Raw genomic sequence first — 24972 nt, forward strand, 5'->3', positions numbered from 1 at the left:
TTCTTCCTGAAGGTAGATGCGGCAAAAGCTCAGAAAACGTTATTTTATCCCCTGCCAGCGCAATTTTCTAGTCATGCTTGAAGTCAAGGGGGCAGCAGCCCCCTTCCCTGCCCCTTCGCTGTGACTGACAGCGCTTATGCAGGGAGTTCAGCAAAGCCAGCCTAACTGCCGTTTGTCAGTCACAGCGAAGGGGTAAGGGCGCCGCTGCCCCCTTGACTTCAAGCATGACTAGAAAATTGTGCCAAAACATCACTTTTGTCAGAATGAACCAAGCCTAGATTCAGGAGGATTTTCACACTCCTCTGGCAGATTCTGATGATTAGACCTCACCTTGCTGGCGGTGCCACAACTTGCCACTGTTCCTGTCTGTCTGCCTACCATCACGTTCTGTAGAGCTGCTGCTGCCGTCTGCATCATGCCAATACTGCAACCTACCTACCATCACGTTCTGTATGGCTGCTGCTGAGGCCTGTATCATGCCACTTTCCAACCATCACGTTCTGTACAGCGGCTGCGACTACTACTACCCATAGACAGCCTTGTATGTTCCATGCTATTTTGCTCCGGCTGCTGCTACATGCCACTATAGCCGTACCGTGCTCTTTCCACATCCACACTGCACTGCTGCTGCTCCCAATTAAAAGGGAGAATTTTGGCTTGTTATAATAAGCACTTGTGCGTGTCATACCCGCAGACATTCTGACCCTGTCAAGGCATCATTTTTGGACGATTGGTCCCCATGCCACTTTTTAAAAAAAAATAATAACACTGTGTGTGTTAAAACTTTATCTGCCCCTGATAAGCAACAATTTTTGGAAGCTTTGGAATATGGAAAGGCATAACACAAGCTGTATGTTAACGCTGTCAAATGTGCGTTTTCCCATAGCTATGTATGTCAGTGTCACTCAGATATCATTTACTATTGCAGTCATTGTGTTCCACAGCTTGGGGAGGGAAAAAGAAGTAATAAAAAATAAACGAAAAGAGATAAGTTTTCAAAAAAATTATGAGTCCTAAAAGCCTAGAGGGGGTTATACAAAAATTTCAGGGCAATTGGAGCAACTTCAGTTTGGTCTGAACAGATTTGGGGAACCGAACCCGAAACAAATCTCGAGTGGTTCGCTCATCTCTACATGAAGCTGTTTAGTTCTGGCACAGGGGTGTCACTACCAGAGCTTTGGGACGTTCTCACAGCTCTGTTTCTCCACCCCTGTGATGATGTCCCTACTAGAGCTGGGAGGAGTTCTCACTGCTCTGTTTACTTTTGGTTTCCTTCCTCCCAGCTGTTCCTCATGCGTTTGATTTCCCTCTCTTTATATCACCCCTCCTCCTATTGTAGGGCGTGGATTATAGTTCTCATTTCAGTTGTAGCTCTTGCTTTAGTATCTTCACTTGTAGCTATCAGTTCACTGGACCTGTGTTCTGCTGCAGCAAGCACTCCGCATATTGCCAGCTGTCCTTGGATCCGTCTTCTCTGCGGCTGCAACACCTTCAGCTAAGTGTACAGACATTGTTGTGTACCTGATTATTTTCTGACTGGATCTGAGGTGGCCACGGTTCCCTCCATATACTGAGTAGGGCACCGGTGGCCGTGCCTCTTCCACTATTGTAGGGGTTACAGTGGTCATCAGTCTTAGGCACGTGGGCATGCCTCGTTCCGCCATTTGGATCCGGGCATGTGCTTTAGCAGCATAGGGAGAGCTTTGAGGGTCGGACAGGGGTCACCCTTTATCCTCCCTAGTTTGGGTCCGGTCAGTAGCTCTTTTACTGTGTATACTATTGTTGCTCACATACAGCCGTGACAAGGGGTTACTCAGGAACAGCTGATCTACAGGGGTGCAGGTATCAGACCCCCAACCAATAAGATACTGATGGCCTATCTTTAAAGATTAGGGTTAGTTCAGCTCTGCTTTGTAAATTTCCTTATTATTTCAAACTATAGATGTGTCCACCTTACCTTTCTTCTTGGCTGGAGATATTCCAAGATGAGTGGTGCAAGATGAGCAGCTTTGAAAAAAAAATAAAAAATCTTTTGCATTACTCACACTGCCCAGCAGAATAACGTTGACGTTTTTCTTTCAAAGCTGTTCATCTTGTATCACTCATCTTGCAATATCTCCAGCCAAGAAGAAAGGCAAGAAAGAACACAACTATATTTCAGTGCACAAGACCTGAAATGGAAAGGAGAAAAGAACCACACAGCAGTTCTCTAAGAAAAAAGAACAAAAGAGTGACACATTTTGCTGGTTTCTATTAGTGCTTGTGCACTACGTTCAGTTTATATGCTAGGAGCATATAATGTTAGCATATACGTTAACATTTCTTTAGGACCACATTCACCTGATGGGAGTCCAAAGGAGTGCACTTTTGACCACCATCAAGCTGGTTATGCATGGGCATACCATTTTTTTCAATAGTACAGGAAAATGCTGCAGACTGCGTTTCCCTATAAAGTGGGCCACGGCAAAATCCTGTGAATCTGTGATGAAAGATAAGTCATGCAGGACATATAAATCTGGTTATATGGGGTAGTGCTTTAGACGTACATCAACAAAGTTTCAACATTTTATTAAAATACCATAAATATTCCTTAACCCCTTCCTGACACATGACAAGTCGAGGAGTCGGAGTCAATTTTGGGTACCTGGAGTTGGAGTCGGAAAAAATGAACCGACTCCGACTCCTACTAAATTTAAATTGGAATAAAAGAAATTAAAAAAGCAAGTTTAAATGTCCCGACTCCCAAGTCACAAAAAGTTATAATTAATTACTTCTCTACTGTAAGAATAAAGGCCAATGCATGCAGTGCGTCACGTTACCGCAAAACGAACACGTTAAGTGACCGTGAAGAAGCATGCTTTTCATATGCTTCACTATATGGCAGCAAAGCACAGTTAAGGAGCGGCAATACTTATACTTTCCATTGTGTTAACCATGGTTAACCTAGCCTCTCACTGATAACTGATTAAGTAAATATGTTTTTTGCAGGACTAGAGACACGTGTATAAGTGAAGGGAATATATAGTCAATAATTCAAGACTGAAGCTGTAAACCATTTGAAAAACTGCTGTCATTCAGTTAAGGCTATAAAAACTTTACAAACTCAGATTGCTAGTTTAAACTTTAAACATGACTATGGGATTCTACTAGGGTTTTAAAATAAATGCCCCTTCCCCTGCCCCTTTCTGGATCCTCCCACTGCTCTATCTTCAGCAGAAGATCAGCACACAAAGGAGAAGGCAGCAGCAGCAGCACCATTTTTGAACTGGTAAAGTTCCTGTTCCTGATGCTTATGCCTGCTGCTACTATCCAGCCACTTGATAAAATAAAAAACTGTTGTTGTTTTCATTGTGTTTGTCTTTTGTTTAAACTGTTCAATACAGTAGACTGTTGGCTTCCTAGCCAGTAGTTCTGTGGTAATAACATGTATGTTCGCATATTAAATTCAGAGGAGTCTGAGTCGGAAGTACCAAAAACTGAGGAGTCGGAGTATTTATCTGCCGACTCCACAGCCCTGCACATGACGTACTATTACGTCATGGAAGCCACTGCGTTCCCGCAATTTGACGCAATAGTACGTCATGGTGATTTGGCGCGCGATCACTGCAGGGGCCCGAAAGTCCCTGGTAGCCGAGCCCCTGCTGTATCCGCTGGCATCGCTGTAAAAGCCGATGCCGGCAGATTAACCCCTTCTATGCTGTGGTCCACGCTGACCGCGACATAGAAGGGGTTTGTGTCGGGTGAGGGAGCGAATCGAGTCCCCACGCTGCCTTGCACGGCATCGGGACCTGCCTTCTACGGATGCCCAGGGTCATCCGTAGAAGGCACGGATGCCCACTGTAGTACACGAACAGGCAATGCATTACAATACAGATGTATTGTTATGCATTGCAGAGGGGATCAGACCCCCAAAAGTGGACATCAGAAAAAAATAAAGAGAATATAGCAAAAAAAAAAAAATGTGTTTTCAATAAAATAAAGTAATAAAATTAATAACGTAAAAAAAGAAGAAAAAAAAAAGCCCCTCTCTATAAATATATAACATGATCCACCCTGTCAAATAAACACCATAAAATAAATAAAATAAAAACTGTGTAAAAAAAAAAGCTATTTTTGTCACCTTAAATCACAAAAAGTGCAACACCAAGCGATCAAAAAGGTGTATGTCCCACAAAATGGTATCAATAAAACCGTCACCTCATCCCGCAAAAAATTAGTCCCTACCTTTAGAAAATAAAAAAAAACTATAGCTCTCAGAAGATAGAGACACTAAAACATAATTTGTTTCAAAACTGCTATTATTGAGCTAAAGTGAAATACATTTAAAAAAAAATAATATATATATATATATATATATATATATATATATACATATTAGGTGGTATCGTCAAGTCCATAACAACCAGCTCTATAAAAAATATCACATGACCTAACCCATCAGGTGAACACCGTAAAAAAGAAATTAAAAAAACTGTGTAAAAAAAAAAAAGCTATTTTTGTCACATTACAAAAATTGCAACAGCAAGTGATGTATGCCCCCCCCCCCCCAAAATAGTATCAATCAAACGGTCACCTCATCCCACAAAAATGAGACCCTACTTAACTCCTTAAAGGGCTTCTGTCACCCCACTAAACTGTTTTTTTTTTTTTTGTGTACTTATAATCCCTATACTGCGATTTATCCATACATAATGTGATTAATCATTTTGGTTCAGTAGATTCTGCTAAAAACGTACTTTTATAATATGTAAATTACCTGTGTACCAGCAAGTAGGGCAGCTACTTGCTGGTAGCAGCCGCATTCTCCTATCATAATGACGCCCCCTCCGCATGTTGATTGACAGGGCCAGCGGACGGGATCTTTCTCTGCTGGCCCTGTTTGCATTCAAAATCTGGCACCTGCGCCGTACCTGTCTTCAGTCAGCGCAGGCGCACTGAGAGGCGGACGCTCGCTCGGCCGCTCCATCCTCAATGCGCCTGCACCGATGACGTCACATCTACACCCGGTGCAGGCGCATTGAGGAAGGAGCGGCCGAGCGAGCGTCCTCCTCTCAGAATCTACTGAACCAAAATGATTAATCACATTATGTATGGATAAATCGCAGTATAGGGATTATAAGTACACAAAAAAAATAAAGTTTAGTGGGGTGACAGAAGCCCTTTAAGGACTGGGCTCATTTTCACCTTAAGGACCAGGCCACTTTTTGCAAATCTGACCAGTGTCACTTTATGTGGTGATAACTTTAAAACGCTTTTACTTATCCAGGCCATTCTGAGACTGTTTTTTCGTCACATACTGTACTTCATGACACTGGTAAAATGGAGTCAAAAAAATTCATTTTTATTTATAAAAAAAAATACCAAATTTATCAAAAATTGGGAAAAATTTGCTAATTTCCAAGTTTCAATTTCACTACTTCTATAATACAGTTGTTTTCAAAATTATTCAACCCCCACTGAAATTGAGTGTTTTGGCCAGTTTGACATTGATTTTGATCATTTCAGTCATCTTGTTTACAATTAAATCAAAGAGGCACTTGTAAGTCAGACAAATATAACATAACATTTATAATGAAATAACCACAAATGTCTTTTCTGTGCTCACATCATTATCAGTTTTATTCAACCCCCAAGTGACATTCAATCTTAGTACTTAGTACAACATCCTTTTCCAGTTATAACAGCTTTTAAACGTGAAGCATAGCTTGACACAAGTGTCTTGCAGCGATCTACGGTTATCTTCGCCCATTCTTCATGGGCAAAAGCCTCCAGTTCAGTCACATTCTTTGGCTTGCGCGCTGCAACTGCTTTCTTTAAGTCCAACCAGAGGTTCTCAATCGGATTTAAGTCTGGTGACTGCGATGGCCATTTTAAAATGTTCCAGCCTTTAATCTGCAACTATGCTCTAGTGGACTTGGAGGTATGCTTGGGATCATTGTCCTGTTGAAAGGTCCAACGTCTCCCAAGCCTCAGGTTTGTGATGGACTGCATCACATTTTCATCCAATATCTCCTGGTACTGAAGAGAATTCATGGTACCTTGCACACGCTGAAGCTTCCCTGTACCTGTAGAAGCAAAACAGCCCCAAAGCATGATTGACCCCCCACCATGTTTCACAGTAGGCAAGGTGTTCTTTTCTTCATAGGCCTTGTTCTTCCTCCTCCAAAGATAGCGTTGATCCATGGGCCCAAACAGTTCTAATTTTGTTTCATCAGTCCACAGAACACTATCCCAAAACATTTGTGGTTTGTCCACATGACTTTTGGCATACTGCAGTCGACTCTTCTTATTCTTTGGAGACAGCAAGGGGGAGCGCCTGGGAGTTCTGGCATGGAGGCCTTCATTACGCAGTGTGCGCCTTATTGTCTGAGCTGAAACTTCAGTACCCACATCTGACAAATCTTTTTTCAGTTCCTCAGCAGTCACACGGGGACTTTTCTCCACTTTGCGCTTCAGGTAGCGCACAGCAGTCGAAGTCAGCATCTTCTTTCTGCCACGACCAGGTAGCGTTTCAACAGTGCCCTTTGCCTTGAATTTGCGATTGATGCTTCCTATGGTGTCTCTTGGTATGTTTAACATCTTTGCAATCTTCTTATAGCCATTGCCCTTCCTGTGAAGAGAAATCACCTCTTCTCTTGTCTTCCTGGACCATTCTCTTGACTTCCCCATGTTTGTAAACACACCAGTAAATGTCTAGAAGGAGCTGAGTATCACAGTCCTTTTAAATCTGCCTAATTGGTGCTTATTATGCTTGATTGCTGCTCCTTGACATCCACAGGTGTTTTCAATACCTGATCGAAAACACTTGAATGAACCTCTGTTCTTAAGAGTGGTAGTCTTTAAGGGGTTGAATAATTGTGTCAATGAAGAAATCACAAAAAAAAAACATTTAATACTGTATTACAAAAACAATTGATGTCATTTTAGTTGCATTTGGTTCTTTAAAAAGTCCTTGTAAGATTTCATTCTGAACACAATTACAAATGTACACTAAATTCCCTAAAACCCTTTACAGCATTGGGGGTTGAATAATTTGGAACACAACTGTACATAGTAATACCTACAAAAATAGTTATTACTTTACATTCCCCATATGTCTACTTCATGTTTGGATCATTTTTGGAATGACATTTTATTTTTTGGGGATGTTACAAGGCTTAGAAGTTTAGAAGCAAATCTTGAAATTTTCAAAAACCCACTTTTTAAGGACCAGTTCAGGTCTAAAGTCACTTTGTGAGGTTTACATAATAGAAACCACCCAAAAATGACCCCATTCTAGAAACTACACCCCTCAAGGTATTCAAAACTGATTTACAAATGTCGTTAACCCTTTAGGTGTTCCACAAGAATTAATGGAAAATAGAGATAACATTTAAAAATTTCACTTTTTTGGCAGATTTTCCATTTTAATAAAATTCAATATTTATGGCCCTGATTCTGTAGTTTACAGAAACACCCCATATGTGGTCGTAAACTGCTGTACGGGCACACAGCATTGCACAGAAGGAAAGGAATGCCATACGGTTTTTGGAAGGCAGATTTTGCTGGACTGGTTTTTTGACACCATGTCCCATTTGAAGCCCCCCTGATGCACCCCTAGAGTAGAAACTCCAAAAAAGTGACCCCATTTTAGAAACTAAAAGGGTGGCAGTTTTGTTGGTACTATTTTAGGGTACATATGATTTTTGGTTGCTCTATATTGCTATATATACTTTTTGTGAGGCAAGGTAACAAGAAATAGATGTTTTGGCACCGTTTTTATTTTTTGTTATTTACAACATTCATCTGACAGGTTAGATCATGTGGTATTTTTATAGAGCAGGTTGTCACGGACGCGACAATACCAAAAATTACTACATAACAAAGCATTTTTATTAAAAAAAAAATCTTTATGATTCTTTAGTGTCTCCACATTCTGAAAGCCATAGTTTTATTTATTTTTTGGGCGACTTTCTTGTGCAGGGTCTCATTTTTTTCGGGATGAGATGACGGTTTGATTGGCACTATTTTGGGGTGCGATGACTTTTTGATCGCTTGCTATTACACTTTTTGTGATGTAAGGTGACAAAAAATGCTTTTGCATCGTTTTTATTTTTTTACGGTATTCACCTAAGGGGTTAGGTCATGTGATATAGTCCTGATCAAAAGTTTAAGACCACTTAAAAAATGGCAAAAAATAATATTTTACATTATTGGATCTTAACAAGGTTCCAAGTAGAGCTTCTACATGCAACAAGAAGAAATGAGAGTGAGACAAAACATTTTTTAAGCATCCAATTAATTGAAAATAACGATTAAACTGAAACAGGCTGTATTTTAGCTGATCCAAATTTTAGGACCACATGCCTTTAAACGGCCAAATCTGTGGATTCATTGTCATTTTCTGTCAGGTAGTCACACGTTGTGATGGCAAAGGCAAAAAAACTCTCCCTTTTTGAACGTGGTCGGGTTGTTGAACAGCATAAGCAGGGTCTCTCACAGTGCGCAATCGCTGCTGAGGTGGGACGCAGTAAGACAGTCATTTTGAATTTCTTAAATGATCCTGAGGGTTATGGAACAAAAAAGTCAAGTTGAAGACCCAAAAAAATTTCACCAGCACTGAGCTGGAGGATCCAATTGGCTGTCCGTCAAGACATTGGACAATCCTCGACCCAAATTAAGGCCCTTACTGGTGCTGACTGCAGCCCCATAACCATCAGACGCCATCTGAGACTGAAGGGCTTCAAAAACAAAAAACGTCTTCAAAGACATCGTCTCCTTGAACGCCACAGAACTGCTCGTTTGGACTTTGCAAGAGAGCACCAAACATGGGACATTCAAAGGTGGAAGAAAGTTTTATTCTCTGATGAGAAAAAAATTTAACCTTGATGGTCCTGATGGTTTCCAACGTTACTGGCATGGTAAGCAGATCCCACCCGAGATGTTTTCTACGCGCCACAGTGGAGGGGGCGCCATAATGGTCTGGTGTGCTTTTTCCTTCAGTGGAACAATGGAGCTTCAGGAAGTGCAGGAGCGTCAGACGGCCGCTGGCTATGTCCAGATGTTGCAGAGAGCATTCCTCGTGACTGAGTGCCCTCGTCTGTGTGGTAACGACTGGGTTTTTCAACAGGACAACGCTAAAGTACACAATGCCCGCAGGACAAGGGACTTCTTCCAGGAGAATAACATCACTCTTTTGGCCCATCCTGCGTGTTCCCCTGATCTAAATCCAATTGAAAACCTTTGGGGATGGATGGCAAGGAAAGTTTACAAAAATGGACAACAGTTCCAGACAATAGATGGCCTTCGTGCGGCCATCTTCACCACTTAGAGAAATGTTCCCACCTCACCTCATGGAAACAAGCATGCCGAAACGAATTTTAGAAGTGATCAACAATAAGGGCGGAGCTACTCATTACTGAGTTCATGTTTGGAAGTTGGATTTCATGGAAACAAGCATGCCGAAACGAATTTTAGAAGTGATCAACAATAACGGCGGAGCTACTCATTACTGAGTTCATGTTTGGAAGTTGGATTTCTGTTTTGGGGGGGTTTCGTTTTTTTTTGGAGGTGTGGTCCTAAACTTTTGATCAGCTGAAAAACAGCCTGTTTCAGTTTATTCATTGTTTTGATTAAATTGAATGCTCAAAAAATGTTTTGTCTCACTCCCATTTCTTCTTGTTGCATGTTGAAGCTCTACTTGGAACCTTGTTAAGATCCAGCCATGCTAAATATGATTTTTTGCCATTTTTCAAGTGGTCTTAAACTTTTGATCAGGACTGTATTTTTATAGAGCAGGTTATTACGGATGTGGCGATACCTAATATGTATACTTTTTTTATTTATGCAAGTTTTACACAAAAAAAATCATGTTTTAGTGTCTCCATATTCTGAGCCATAGTTTTCTTAATTTTTTGGGTGATTGTCTTAGGTAGGGGCTCATTTTTTGCGGGATGAGGTGACGGTTAGATTGGTACTATTTTGGTGGGCATACGCCTTTTTGATCGCTTGCTGTTGTACTTTTAGTGATGTAAGGGGACAAAAAATAGTTTATTTAGCACAGTTTTTATTTTTTACGGTGTTCATCTGAGGGGTTAGGTCATGTGATATGTTTATAGAGCCGGTTGATACGGACGCGGCGATACCTAAAACTGAATTTTTTTGGGGGAGGGAAACTTTATTTTTTCAACTTTTTTTTCCACTTTATTTTTTGTCCCACTTTGGGACTTCAACTTTTGGGGGTCTGATCCCCTTTACAATGCATTCCAATACTTCTGTATTGGAATGCATTGGCTGTATGAGGGGCTGGAACTCACAGGCTCTTCCATGCCATCAGGTCCCCATTACAGCAGCACGGGGACCCGAAGGCACCGCCAATCCCCGCCGGAACGACCCGTAAACGCCGCAAATCGCAGGTCTGAATTGATCGGAACTACACATGACGTACCGGTACGTCATGTGTCCTTAAGTAACAGGACATCATGACGTACCGGTACGTCATATGTCCCTAAGAGGTTAAGACAATCGCCCAAAAAATAAAAAAGCTATCACCCTCAGACAATGGAGACACTAAAATATGATTCTTTTTTGCTTCAAAACTGCTATTATTGTGATAAAGTGAAATAAACAAATAAAAAGTAGACATATTAGGTATCGCCAGCTCTATAAAAATATCACATGACCTAAACCCTCAGATGAACACCGTAAAAAAAAAAAAAAAGTAAAAAAAAAAAAACATTTTTGGCACATTACATCACAAAAATTGCAACACCAAGCAATCAAAAATACATATACTCCCCAAAATAGTACTAATCAAACCATCACCTCATCCGGCAAAAAAAAGAGTCTTTACCTAAGACAATTGGTCAAAAAATAACAAAGCTATGGCTCTCAGACTATGGATATACTAAAATATCATTATTTTGGTTTCAAAAATGCTATTATTGTGTAAAACTTAAATAAGAAAAAGTATACATATTAGGTGTCGCCACGATATGCTCTATAAGTCACATGACCTAATCCCTCAGGTAAACGCTGTAAAAATAAATAAATAAAAACTGCGCCAAAACAACCAATTTTTTGGTCACCTTGCCCCATAAAGTGTAATAATGAATGATAAAAAAATTATATGTACCCAAAAATGGTACCAATAAAAACGTCAACTCTTCCTGCAAAAAACGAGCCCCTGCACAAGATGATCGGCAGAAAAAAAAAAAAAATAGGGCGTTCAGAAAAAGGAGATACAAAAACCTAATTTTTGTTTTAAAAAATGCTTTATTATGTAAAACTGAAACAAACATCATAAAAAGTAGACATATTTGATATTATTGCATCTGTAACAACCTGCTCTATAAAAATAGCGTTGGCCAATCGTAGCGCACAGCTCATAGCCTGGGAGTCCCAGGCTATGAGCTGTGCGCTACGATTGGCCAGCGCTGCAGCAAGGGACAACCCTAATACAAAAACTCTGCCCCGTACAACAGAGGGAGCTGCACACACCGGAGCCTATACCGGGCGAACGGAGCGGCGCCCAGACATACTAGTAAGTGCAGGGGGACCCCTGGGCGCCGCTCTGCCCACTGATATAGTTAGTTTTTAGACTAGTGAAAGGTCCTCTTTAACTAACAAAGTTTGTAAAATCAGTTTTAAATACCTTGAGGGGTGTAGTTTCTAAAATGGGGTCATTTTTGGGTGGTTTCTATTATGTAAGCCTCACAAAGTGACTTCAGACCTGAACTGGTCCTTAAAAAGTGGGTTTTGGAAATTTTCAAGATTTGCTTCCAAACTTCTAAGCCTTCTAACGTCCCCAAAAAATAAAATGTCACATTTTCAAAGTGATCCAAACATGAAGTAGACATATGGGAAATTAAAAGTAAGAACTATTATATGAGTTAACACTATTATAAAGTAGAGAAATTGAAATTTGAAAATTTGGGAATTTTTCAAAATTTTTGGTAAATTTGGGATTTTTTCACAAATAAAGGTGAAATATATTGACTCAAATTTATGACCATCATGAAGTACAATGTGTCACAAGAAAACAATCTCAGAATGGCTTGGATAAGTAAAAGTGTTCCAAAGCTATTACACATAAAGTGACATGTCAGATTTGCAAAAAATGGCCTGGGCAGAAGAGCGAAAACTGGCCCGGGGTAGAAGGGGTTAAAGAGGTTTTAGATATTGACAACCTATTCTCCAGCGGGTCACCTAGATCAACCCCATTTATTCTCTATGTAACTTACATCCAGCTGATTTTTCACTCCTGTCACCAGATTTTTATCTCTCCAGTCAAACTGCAAAGGCAAAGACTTTTCTCCAAAGGCTTTCTTTTTAGGCACATAATAATCCTTATTCCTGGGAGGGTGACTCCTCAGATAGATATCTGCACAATAATAAAATAAGTAATAATTTCATTAGGTATGAAACTGTAGAAATCAAATTATACAGTAAAATGAGATTTTTGTGAACTCACCTGTAAAATCTCTTTCTCGCTTGATTCATTGGGGGACACAGGACCGTGGGTATAGCTTGCTGCTGCCACTAGGAGGCGACACTAGGCTGAAAACTGTTAGCTCCTCCCCTGCAGGCTATACCCCCCTCCAGCCTGGAGAGAGCATTTCAGTTTGTGCTCCAGCAGTAGGAGAGACCAAATTAAAGTGAAAATCAACAGAAAACTGTACACTGTCATGAGACCGAACCGAACACAAGGTCCCAACTGGCAAAACAGGAACCCCACTTGCCTCACAACAACATGTGGGTGGGTGTTGTGTCCCCCAATGAATCAAGCGAGAAAGAGATTTTACAGGTGAGTTCACAAAAATCTCATTTTCTCGCTCATATCATTGGGGGACAAAGGACCGTGGGACGTCCTAAAGCAGTCCCCGGGGAGGGAAACAAAATTGTCCCAAACCAACTTTCTATGGAAGTCACTGAACTGCGGCCTGCAGAACCCTGCGGCCGAGAGAAGCATCCGCCGAGGCCAATGAATGCACCTGGTAAAATTTAGTAAAGGTGTGTAGAGAGGACCAAGTCGCTGCTTTACACAACTGAGACGCAGAAGCGTGGTGGAGGTGTGCCTAAGAAGCCCCGAGCGCTCTGGTAGAGTGAGCGGTGATCCCGGGTGGAGGAACCTTGTCCCTGGAACGATAGGCCTCGGCAATGGCCGAGCGAATCCACCGAGCAATAGTCACCTTTATCTGTAAAGAATAAATCAAGGCAACTGGACTTAGATTTCTTGAAAACGTTTTACTCGTTCTTCCAACGAGCTTTCTCAATTCTAAATGACTGTACAAGAATTCTCTGGGAATAAATATGTAACTGAATCAGCATCTGGTAATTATCAACATCTGGTATTCAGTTACATATTTATTCCCAGAGAATTCTTGTACAGTCACTCAGAATTGAGAAAGCTCGTTGGAAGAACGAGTGAAACATTTTCAAGAAATCTACAGTAAGTCCAGTTGCCTTCATTTATTCTTTACAGATATACCATGACCTGGATAAATGAGAACCTTCAGAGACAATAGTCACCTTTGAAGCCGCCAAACCTTTACGAGGGCCTTCCGAGATAACGAACAGAGCGTCAGTGCGTCTAAAGGGGGCCACCACCGACAGATAGATCTTCAAGGCCCGTACTACATCCAGACGATGGAGGGAGACCTCCCGCGGATGAGAAGGCTGAGGGCAAAACAATGTCCTCATTCATGTGAAAGACACAACCTTTGGTAAAAAAGATGGCACTGGACGAAGAACCACCTTATCTTGGTGAAACACCAAAAAGGGTTCCTTGTAGGAGAGAGCTGCCAGTTCCGAAACCCGTCGAATAGAGGTAATGGCCACTAAAAAGGCCACTTTCCAGGAAAGTAGACGGACGGAAACTTCAATCAGGTTCGAACGGCGCTGTCTGGAGTGCATCGAGAACCAAGTTCAGGTCCCAAGAATGTAATGGGGGCCGATATGGGGGAACGGTGTGAGCTACTCCTTGCAAGAAAGTCTTGACCGGACCTAGGATGGCTAGAGTACGTTGGAAAAAAATGGACAGGGCCGAGACCTGCCCTTTGAGGGAACTGAGAGCCATGCCCAGGTCCAATCCTGACTGAAGGAACGCTAGAACCGTCGGAAGGGAAAAACGCCTGTGAGGAAGAGCTCGTTCTTTGCAGAAACGCAAGAAGAATTTCCAGGTCCGGTAGTAAATCCTAGAAGAGGAAGGTTTCCTGGCCCTAATCATGGTTCGAATGACCGCATCAGAAAAACCTCTGCGTTTCAGCAGAAAGGTTTCAACAGCCACGCCGTTAAACGTAGCGTATCTAAACTCTGATTGAAGACTGGGCCCTGGGAGAGTAGATCGGTTCTGATTGGCAGAGGCCACGGAGCATCTCCTAGCAGAAGAATGAGTTCTGAGTACCAAGCTTGTCGAGTCCAGTCTGGGGCGATCAGGATCGTCTTGATGCCTTCCTTCTTGATTCTGCGTAGGATCCGCAGTAGAAGTGGTAACGGTGGGAACACGTAAAGAAACGCGAAGCTGTCCCAAGGCGCCACGAGAGCGTCCACGCCGTGTGCTGTTGGATCCCTTGCGCGAGAGAGGAAGCACGGGAGCTTGTGATTGAACCTGGACGCCATCAAGTCCACTTCCGGACGTGCCCACCTGAGACAGATGGCCTCGAACACCTCCGGATGGAGGGACCACTCCCACGGGTCCACTGTTGTCCGGCTGAGAAAGTCTGCCGTCCAGTTGTCCACTCCCGGGATGAAGACTGCCGAAATCATCGGAACATGGGACTCCGCCCACTGCAAAATCTTCGAGATAAATGGCCCGGAGTTCCAGTATGTGGATGGGAAGTTTGGACTCCGATGGAGACCAAAGACCCTTGACCATCCATATGGTGAGAACTCCGCCCCAACCGCGAAGGCTGGCGTCTGTTGTAATGATCGTCCATATCACTGGAAGGAAGGATTTCCCCGCCAACAGATGCGCAGACTCTGTCCACCAACCGAGGGCTGTACGTGTTTGGAGGGACAGCCGGATCCGGCGATCCAGAGAATCCGGGGATTTGTCCCAAGAGGACAAAATGGCTTGTTGAAAACACCTTGTGTGAAATTGAGCGAAGGGAATGGCCTCGAAGGAGGCCACCATCATGCCCAGCACCCGCATGCAATTGCGGATAGACGTATTGCGGCGTTGGAGTAATATGCGTATAGATCTCTGAATGTACATGCTCTTGTCCAATGGCAGGCGTACCACGGCTAGTATCATGCCCAGAAACCTGATTTGCCTGGAGACTTAAGTGGAGTGTGGAGGAAGAGCGCTGAAAAGGGAGAGATCGGCCCGCTCCCCTTTAGTAGCAGGGCCACCCAACGACCGCTGGCAGAATGCATCAGGGGTCCGGGCAGGATAGGGCTGGTGAGTAGGTGGCCCTATTGCTGGTGGGAAGCAGGGGAGCGAGGCTGCCCTGGTCCACTTGTCTTCTTGCGGGGGCAAGGTGGTGGGACAACCGACACCGGCTAGCCTCCCAGGGAGACAGAGACGCCATGCGAATCTGTGCCCCATGAACCTAATAAAATAAAAATAAAATTTCCAGAAGAGCCACCCTGCTAAGCAGGGAGGTCTGCCTCCTACGACACTAAGCTGAAATGCTCTCTCCAGGCTGGAGGGGGTATAGCCTGCAGGGGAGGAGCTAACAGTTTTCAGCCTAGTGTCGCCTCCTAGTGGTAGCAGCAAGCTATACCCACGGTCCTGTGTACCCAAATGATATGAGCGAGAAATATCTATAAACAGAAGTGTATTCCGTGTATTGAAAGGGGTTCTGCCACTTCATTTAAAAAACAAAAATGCTCACAGTGGTGTACAATAGTTAAAGGCTATGTACACACTGAGGAAATTTTTGTTTATTGCATTCTACTAATTTTGGGCTAAAAATCATATTTTCAATTGGCCTTTATTAAAACATTTGAGCCATTCTGTCACAAAGGGTTAACAGTTTTTTTTTTAGATGTGAACAGTACTTTCAGTTTGTGCAGGTCATCTAATAACCCTCATCTCTAAACTACTGAGAGGTCATACACATTCTTATCAGTAAGATAAGAACTGAGCTATAATGGGTGTTTATAATGTCAGAGAGCAGAGATAAGGAGCCTGTCAGCTCCTCAGTTGACAAGCTGACGGAAAAGACAAAGAATTCACAGGCAACTAGTAGAGCATGTCAGCTCTGTACAGAAAAAAAGGATTCCATATTGTTAATAAAGACCAATTGATAAAATGTTTTTTTTTTAGCTCAAAATAAGTACAATGCAATAATAGCAGAATAGCATTCTTGACAGGTACTTAAATGACCTGGCGCGCATGTCATACACTCCTCAACATTGAAATTGCAACACCAAGAAGAAAAAGTCGAGGACATTTATCAAGACTGGCGTATCCATCCGCCAGTCTTGATCTCCCTGCACTGGTGTGAGATGCACCTAATTTATTAAGGCTACTTTCACACTTGCGGCAGTGTGATCCGGAGGGCAGTTCCGTTGTCGGAACTGCCCGCCCGATCCGCCGATTTAGATGTGACTTAAAGCATTTGTGAGACGGATCCGTCTTACAAATGCATTGCAAGAACGGATCCATCTCTCCGCTTGTCATGCAGACAGATGGATCCGTCTTGTATTTTTTTTCATATTTTTACCGGTCTGCGCATGCGCAGGCCGGAAGGACGGATCCGGCACTAATACATTCCTATGGGGAAAAATGCCCGATCCGGCATTCAGGCAAGTCTTCCGTTTTTTTCGCCTGATCGGTCAAAATGACTGAACTGAAGACATCCTAAAGTATCCTGAATGGATTACTCTCCATTCAGAATGCATAGGGATATGCCTGATCAGTTCTTTTCCGGTATAGAGCCCCTGTGACGGAACTCTATGCCGGAAAAGAAAAGTAAAGTGTGAAAGTACCCTAAGAGGCAGATGCCTCAGGCACATCTCTGCCTTGTTGTGCGCCACAAGCCTTGGCATGCTATCAGTAAGGTTATCAGAAGACCGTTCTGCCAGGCTGCAATGCACTTGGGCACGCAAATAATCAATATCTTCTGCTGGCAGCTCCCATTGCAATTGCTTACCAATAATGTTCCAGTTGTGCTCGATGGGAGATGCTACAGGCCATGGTAGCACATTAAGGCCATGAAGGCTGCTCACATTAGCACAAGCAACAGTGGCCTGGCGTGGTACTGTTGAAAAATGGCTAGACCACAGGTTCCACAACCAAATCAATGTAACGGCGAGCTGTTAGTGTACCAGAAATTAAGACTAGAGGGTCCGGCTACCATACATAATGCCACTCAACACCATAATCCAAGGAGTAGGACCACTGTGACGTTCCCATGTGAAGGCCTCCTCATGGTGTTGCACAATATCAAGCCTGAATGGAACGCTAAAATAAAATAACAATTCTTTATTGTATTTCCTAACTAAAATGAGGAGCTCAAAAACTCAATGGGTATATATATCTAGTCAGGCTAGTAGGTGCACTATAGTTGAGGGAAGGGGAGTCAATATGGATGTTAGACCCCACCTAAATTCTCAGAGTGGTTGTTACTCCATTAATAAGAGTACGAGTACCAAACACCCCTCCAACTATAGTACCCCAATGGATAGTGCCAGTGTAGTTGAATATTATATGGCAGTGGCACCTCTGCCACATAAAGTAGTCTGCCTAATAGTGTGGACAGGCTGGCTACTATATGCAATATCTCAGGAAGCCTTCCCTAAGACTGCACATACAAAGAGTAAGCACCCTCCTTTAATATGGGTGCGCTAAAGCAGAGTGCTGGTACCCGGCACCTCTGCTAGCTGTCTCTGTGTCAATCTACCCCGCTCGACACGTTTCAATGCAGGTTTAATACCACATTTCATCAGGAGCAGGTTCGCAGGTCTAAGAGTAGATGCTGGTAACAAGTGGCATAGACTCACAGCACATAGTGGCGTACGGTAGTGCAAATACTGGCACTGTGACGGCTGTGCCCAGCCGCTCAAATACCGGCATTAAATGGCCCCAACCTCTGCCTCCGCAGCCGCGGCCACCGCACACAGCCAATCCCAGTGGGGGCGCGTCACTTGTCAACTCCCACCGCTCGCCGCCAGTATTATGCGAGATACAGCCCTGCACTATGGTATCAGGGGGAACTTATAGCATCACTGAGTGTTTCCAGATATGGATGTAGATCTGTCCATTCCGGATCCAACATGCTATAACTCTATATTCATTTTTATTGTTAGCGACATTTCGCCCTAGATACATAGGTAGCTTGTCTTTATTAACCCCTTTAGGACCCTGCCATTTTTCACGTTAAGGACCAGGCAATTTTTTTCAAATCTGACCAGTGTCACTTTATGTGGTGATAACTTTAAAACGCTTTTACTTATCCAGGCCATTCTGAGATTGTTTTCTTGTCACATATTGTACTTCATGACAGTGGTAAAATTGAGTAAAAAAATATATGTATTTTTTTTAACAATGCCAAATTTACAAAAAAAAATGAAAAATTAGCAAATTTCAATTTCTCAACTTTTATAATAGATAGTAATACCTCCAAAAATAGTTCTTGCTTTACATTCCCCATATGTCTACTTTATGTTTAGATCATTTTGTGAATGCCATTTTATTTTTTGGGGACATTTTAGAAGCAAATCTTGACATTTTTCTGAAAATTTCCAAAACCCACTTTTTAACCTCTTAAGGACACAGGGCGTACAGGTACGCCCTTATGTCCTGGTACTGAAAAGTTCCGATCACCGCCACCCGGTGATCGGAACAAGGTGCCTGCTCAAATCATTGAGCAGGCACCTTGGGTCAATGCACGGGGGGGGGGGGGGGGGGGGGGGGGGTCAATCACCGTATCGGTGATTGCTGCAAACCGCAGGTTAATTCAGACATGCGGTTTGCGGCTTTTACAGGTTGCGGCGGGCGGCGGTGCCATCGGGTCCCCGTGTGGCTTTAGCGGGGACCTGATGGCATGGAAGGCAGCGCGATGACTTCCTTAGGCATCGGCGCTGCCTTCCGGTGACGAGCCTGTGAGATCCAGCCCCCTGGATCTCACAGGCCGGAAGCTGTATGAGTAATACACACTGTATTACTCATACAGCCAATGCATTCCAATACAGAAGTATTGGAATGTATTGTAAAGGGGATCAGACCCCAAAAGTTGAAGTCCTAAAGTGGGATAAAAAATTAAGTGAAAAAAATGTTGAAAAATAAAGTTTTCCCCCGAAAAAATTTAAAGTTTCAAACAAAAAAAAAGAACTTCATTTCCCCCAAATAAAGTAAAAAAAAAGCTAAAAAATAGGGGAGAAAAAAAAAAGTTGACATATTAGGTATAGCCGTGTCCATATCGACCGTCTCTATAAACATAGCACATGACCTAACCCCTCAGATGAACACCGTAAAAGAGTAGAGAAATTGAAACTTAAAAATTTGCAAATTTTTCAACATTTTTGGTAAATTTGGTATTTTGTTATAACTAAAAATGAATTTTTTTACTCTATTTTACCAGTGTCATGAAGTACATTATGTGACGAAAAAACAATCTCAGAATGGCCTGGATAAGTCAAAGAGTTTTAAAGTTATCACCACATAAAGGTCAGATTTGCACACTGGTCTGATTTGCAAAAAATGCCCTGGTCCTTAAGGTGAAAATGAGCCCGGTCCCTAAGGGGTTAAGGACCAGTTCAGGTCTGAAGTCACTTTGTGAGGCTTACACAATAGAAACCACCCAAAAATGACCCCATTTTAGAAATTACACCCCTCATGGTATACAAAACTGATTTTATAAACTTTGTTAAGCCTTTGGGTGTTCCACACAAATTAATGGAAAATAGAGATGAAATTTCAGAATTTCACTTTTTTGGCAGATTTTCCATTTAATAAATTTTTTCCAGTTACAAAGCAAGGGTTTATAAGGGAAAATAATAAAATCTACACAACACCTAACCCAAACCTGAACTTCAGTGATGAAGTCCGGGTTTGGGTCTGGGTACCAAACATGGCGATTTTTCTCACGCGCGTGCAAAACGCATTAAAACGCTTTGCACTCGCGCGCAAAAATTGCGCATTTTACCGCAACGCACTCGCATCTTATCGGGCCCTCACACGCCACGGTCGTGTGAAAGAGGCCTAAGTGTATTACACACTGTAATACACTTACAGCTTCCTACCTGTGAGATCCAGGGGGCTGGATCTCACATGCTCTCACGGAAGGCATCGGGCTGCCTTCCATACCATCGGGTCCCTGTCACAGCATCACGGGGACCCAATGGCAGTTCCGATACCCGGAAGGACATCGCATGTGCCGCAGTCAGCGCTGACCGCGACACATCAAGGGTTAATGCGCCTGCATCGGTGATTTCACAGATGCCGGCGCATGCAGCAGGGATCCGGCTATCAGTGACTGCCAGACGCCCTGCCGCGGATCGGGCGGGTGCATCTCCTGCACCGGCCCGATCACAGCGCAGTACATGTCAGTGCTCCAGACTAAAAAAAATACCTAGTAGCCATTGGCTCCTGAAGTGAAAAATTTAGGAGCCAAATTACATTTTTAGTCGCCAAATCGAAACCTAATCAAAATTTTGGTATCGTGACAACCCTACTCCGATCAGATCGGCGTACGGTTGTTTCGATACCAAAATTTTGATTCGCTTGTGTCACCATAAAAAGTATTGCGATACTCAATACCGCGCAAAAAAAAAAAAAAAAAGCTGCGTGCATTTCGCATTTTATAAAAAAATTCGGCCCATAATAGAACAGTCCTATCCTATTTTTTGGGGTGACAACGTGACTAAAAAATGGCGAATGCTCACCGCATAGGAGATATTTTTTAATAATTTAATAGTTTGGACTTTTCGGACGCAGTGCTATGTAATATGTTTATTTATTTATTGTTTATATATTTTATATGTAAAATTGGGAAAGGGGGGATTTAAACTTAATATTTTAGGGTCCTTTCACACTAGCGTTTTTCTTTTTCGGCATAGAGTTCCGTCCTAGGAGCTCTATACCAGAAAAGAACTGATCAGTTTTATCCCCATGCATTCTGAATGGAGAGTAATCCGTTCAGGATGCATCAGGATGTCTTCAGTTCAGTCGTTTTGACTGATCAGGATGGAGATAATACCGCAGCATGCTACGGTTTTATCTCCGGCGAAAAAAACTGAAGACTTGCCTGAATGCCGGATCCGGCATTTTTCCCCATAGGAATGTATTAGTGCCAGATCCGGCATTCAAAATACCGGAATGCCGGTAAAAATGTGTAAAAAGATACAAGACGGATCCGTCTGTCCGCATGACAAGCGGAGAGACGGATCCGTCCTTGCAATGCATTTGTGAGATGCATCCGCATCCGGATGCGTCTCACAAATGCTTTCAGTCACATCCAGATCGGCGGATCCGGCAGGCAGTTCCGACGACCGCAAGTGTGAAAGTAGCCTTAGTGTTTGTGTTTTTTTTTTACTTACTATTAGCCCCCTTAGGGGCTGGAACCCTTGTCCTATTCACCCTTAGGCCCATTTCTGCACGGGTGCAATGCGTGAGGTGAACGCATTACACCCGCACTGAATCCGGACCCATTCACTTTTATGGGGCTGTTCACATGAGCGGTGATTTTCACGCATCACTTGTGCGTTGCGTGAAAATCGCAGCAAGCTCTATATTGTGCGTTTTCATGCAACGCAGGCCCCATAGAAGTTAATGGGGCTGCGTGAAAATCGCAAGCATCCGCAAGCAAGTGCGGCTGCGGTGCGATTTTCAAGCACGGTTGCTAGGTGACAGTCTATTCACTGTATTATTTTCCCTTATAACATGGTTATAAGGGAAAATAATAGTATTCTTTAATACAGAATGCTTAGTAGAAGGTCAATATAATAAACATTATATACACCCCAGTATAATAAACATTGGTGGCGCAGTGCACCCCCCCAACACCCCAGTATAATAAACATTGGTGGCGCAGTGCACCCCCCCAACACCCCAGTATAATAAACATTGGTGGCGCAGTGTGCCCCCCCCAACACCCCAGTATAATAAACATTGGTGGCGCAGTGCACGCCCCCCCCCAGTATAATAAACATTGGTGGCGCAGTGTGCCCCCCCCAACACCCCAGTATAATAAACATTGGTGGCGCAGTGCGCCCCCCCCCCCAGTATAATAAACATTGGTGGCGCAGTGCCCCCCCCAACACCCCAGTATAATAAACATTTGTGGCGCAGTGCACCCCCCAACACCCCAGTATAATAAACATTGGTGGCGCAGTGCGCCCCCCCCCCAGTATAATAAACATTGGTGGTGCAGTGCCCCCCCCCAACACCCCAGTATAATAAACATTGGTGGCGCAGTGCACCCCCCAACACCCCAGTATAATAAACATTGGTGGCGCAGTGCACCCCCCCAACACCCCAGTATAATAAACATTGGTCGCGCAGTGCGACCCCCCCAGTATAATAAACATTGGTGGCGCAGTGCCCCCCCCCCCCCAACACCCCAGTATAATAAACATTGGTGGCGCAGTGGGCAGTGCCAATGAGGGTTAAAAAATTAAAAAAAATTAACTCACCTCCTCCAATTGATCGCGTAGCAGCCGGTCTCCTGTTCTTTCTTCAGGACCTGTCAAAGGACCTGTGGTGACATCACTGTGCTCATCACATGGTACATCACATGATCCATTACCATGGTAATGGACCATGTGATTAGCTCAGTGATGTCACCACAGGTCCTGAAGAAAGAACAGGAGACCGGCAGCTACGCGATCAATTGGAGGAGGTGAGTTAATTATTTATATTTTTTTTTAACCCTCATTGGCACTTCCCACTGCGCCACCAATGTTTATTATACTGGGGTGTTGGGGGGGCACACTGCGCCACCAATGAAGATAACTGACCTGTTAATACAAATACAGGAGGCGGATGCCGGAATCAAATAGACTGCACCCGACCTCTATGACAGGGAGCTGCGATCAGCGGCAATTAACCCTTCAGGTACCGCACCTGAAGGGTTAACTGCAGCGGATCGCAGCTCCCTGTCATAGAGGTCGGGTGCCAGCTATTTGATTCCGGCACCCGCCTCCTGTATTTTTATTAACAGGTCAGTTATCTTCATTGGTGGCGCAGTGGCCACAGCCCCTCCCCTCCTCCTCCTGTCTCTCTTCTCATTGGCGAGGCGGCGGCAGCAGCACAGGGGGGGAGGGAGAGACTCCTCCTCCACTGCGCTGCTGAGAAGAACATAGGCGGCGGGGCAGAGAACTATTATGTCCTGTGCCCGCCGCTGTATTCAAATGCAGAGCTGCGGCGGCCGGTCTAAAAAATCTTGTCGCCATTTATGAATTCTAAGTCGCATTGGCGACCATTTTGGTCGCCATCTGGAGCCCTGCATGTACGGCGCTAGTCCTTAAGTCATGGACATCTGCGCCGCACATGTACGGCACGCGTCCTCTACGGGTTAAAGGGCACATCATTTTGACAACAGTCCCTGCATGTGAGTTAAGGTTATGGTATATTGAGATATTGCCAACATAATAGGGCTCAGCTCGTCGTATGGGTGCCTTTTAAGAAAGCAGCCCAAGATGGATATTGAGTTATCCTAGATCAGTGATGGCGAACCTTTTAGGGACCGAGTGTCCAAACTGCAACCCAGAACCCACTTATTTATGGGAAAGTGCCAACACTGAATACTACAGTCCAGTATAGTATATCTTCCATGTACTTTATAATTTAGCTATAATAGCCTTACTACATTTAGTGCCCTGCCTGTGCTGTCCATAGTGTGCCCTGCACTGATGAATGGCAGTAAAAGTCTAAGGCATATTGGTACACCATAGACCTTATCCAGGGAGTGGGTGCCCACAGAGAGGGCTCTGAGTGCCGCCTCTGGCACCCGTGCCATAGGTTCGCCACCACTGTCCTAGATGATTCTCTCTATTTCTTCAGACTTGGTCTCATGTATCAAGCATGAATGCTAGTAGTCACATTAAACTGGTATTTTGTTGCCAAGGACAACTCACACTGTCCACTTGCTGTATATGCATAAGTTACAGTATTTTCTATAGATAGCAGCTCAGGATGGACATTGAACTTCCATCAATGATTACCATTTATCATTGTAGGCATGATCTCATGTATCAGACATGAATGAAGGTCATATTAAATCTGTATTTTGTTACCAGGGGCAAACATTGTCTACTTGCTGTATATGTGTAATTACTGTGTACTAAAGCAGCCACATTTCTGATAATATGATACCATAATGCAGCCACATTTAGAATGATAGGGCCAAAGATGGTTCCCGGTATAGCGGTTAGACGGTACTTCAAGATCCATTGTGTCTCCTTTCATAGCAAAATTAAATCCACATGACCTCCTCATTGAGGTCGTTTAACATGTTGGAATTGCACTCGTTTAAAGGGGTTAGCCAGGTATTAATATTGATGACCTATCCAGAGGTCTGGATAGGTCATCAATAACAGACTGGTGGAGGTCTGACTCCTGGGATCCCCACCGATCAGCTGTTAGAAAAGGTGAGCGCTGTGGCCTTTCCCTAGGCCATGTGACATCGTACATTAGTCACATGGCCTAGGTGCCACTCAGTCCCATTCAAGTCAATAGAGCTGAGCTGCAGTACTAAGCACTGCCACCATATGATGTGCAGCGCTCATCAGAGCTCCAGTGGCGGGTCCCTGCCAGGACATGGACCCCAGCTGATGTGAGAATGATGACCTATCCTGAGGACAGGTCATCATTATCTTAAGGGTCCATTCACACGTCCGCAGAATTGGTCCGCATCTGTTCCACAAATTGCGGAACGGTTGCAGACCCATTCATTCTCTATGGGGCAGGAATGGATGCGGACAGCACACAGTGTGCTGTCCGCATCCGCATTTCCGGAGCGCGCCCCCGATCTTCCGGTCCGCGGCACCGGAAAAAAATAGAACATGTCCTATTCTTGTCCGCAATTGCGGATCTGCAATTTGAGG

At 43.7% G+C, this 24972-nt stretch overlaps 1 protein-coding gene across 1 annotated transcript in view; it reads right to left on the reverse strand.

Moving 5' to 3' along the window:
• Positions 1-24972, reverse strand: part of CTSO (cathepsin O) — a 44996-nt gene that overhangs the window by 15585 nt on the left and 4439 nt on the right. The window contains exon 3 of the mRNA XM_040420521.1: positions 12222-12361. Coding sequence (XP_040276455.1) covers positions 12222-12361 — 140 coding nt within the window. The remainder of the gene's footprint in view (positions 1-12221; positions 12362-24972) is intronic.

The sequence above is a fragment of the Bufo bufo genome, chromosome 2 (assembly GCF_905171765.1).
Source record: "Bufo bufo chromosome 2, aBufBuf1.1, whole genome shotgun sequence".
Lineage (NCBI taxonomy): Eukaryota > Metazoa > Chordata > Amphibia > Anura > Bufonidae > Bufo > Bufo bufo.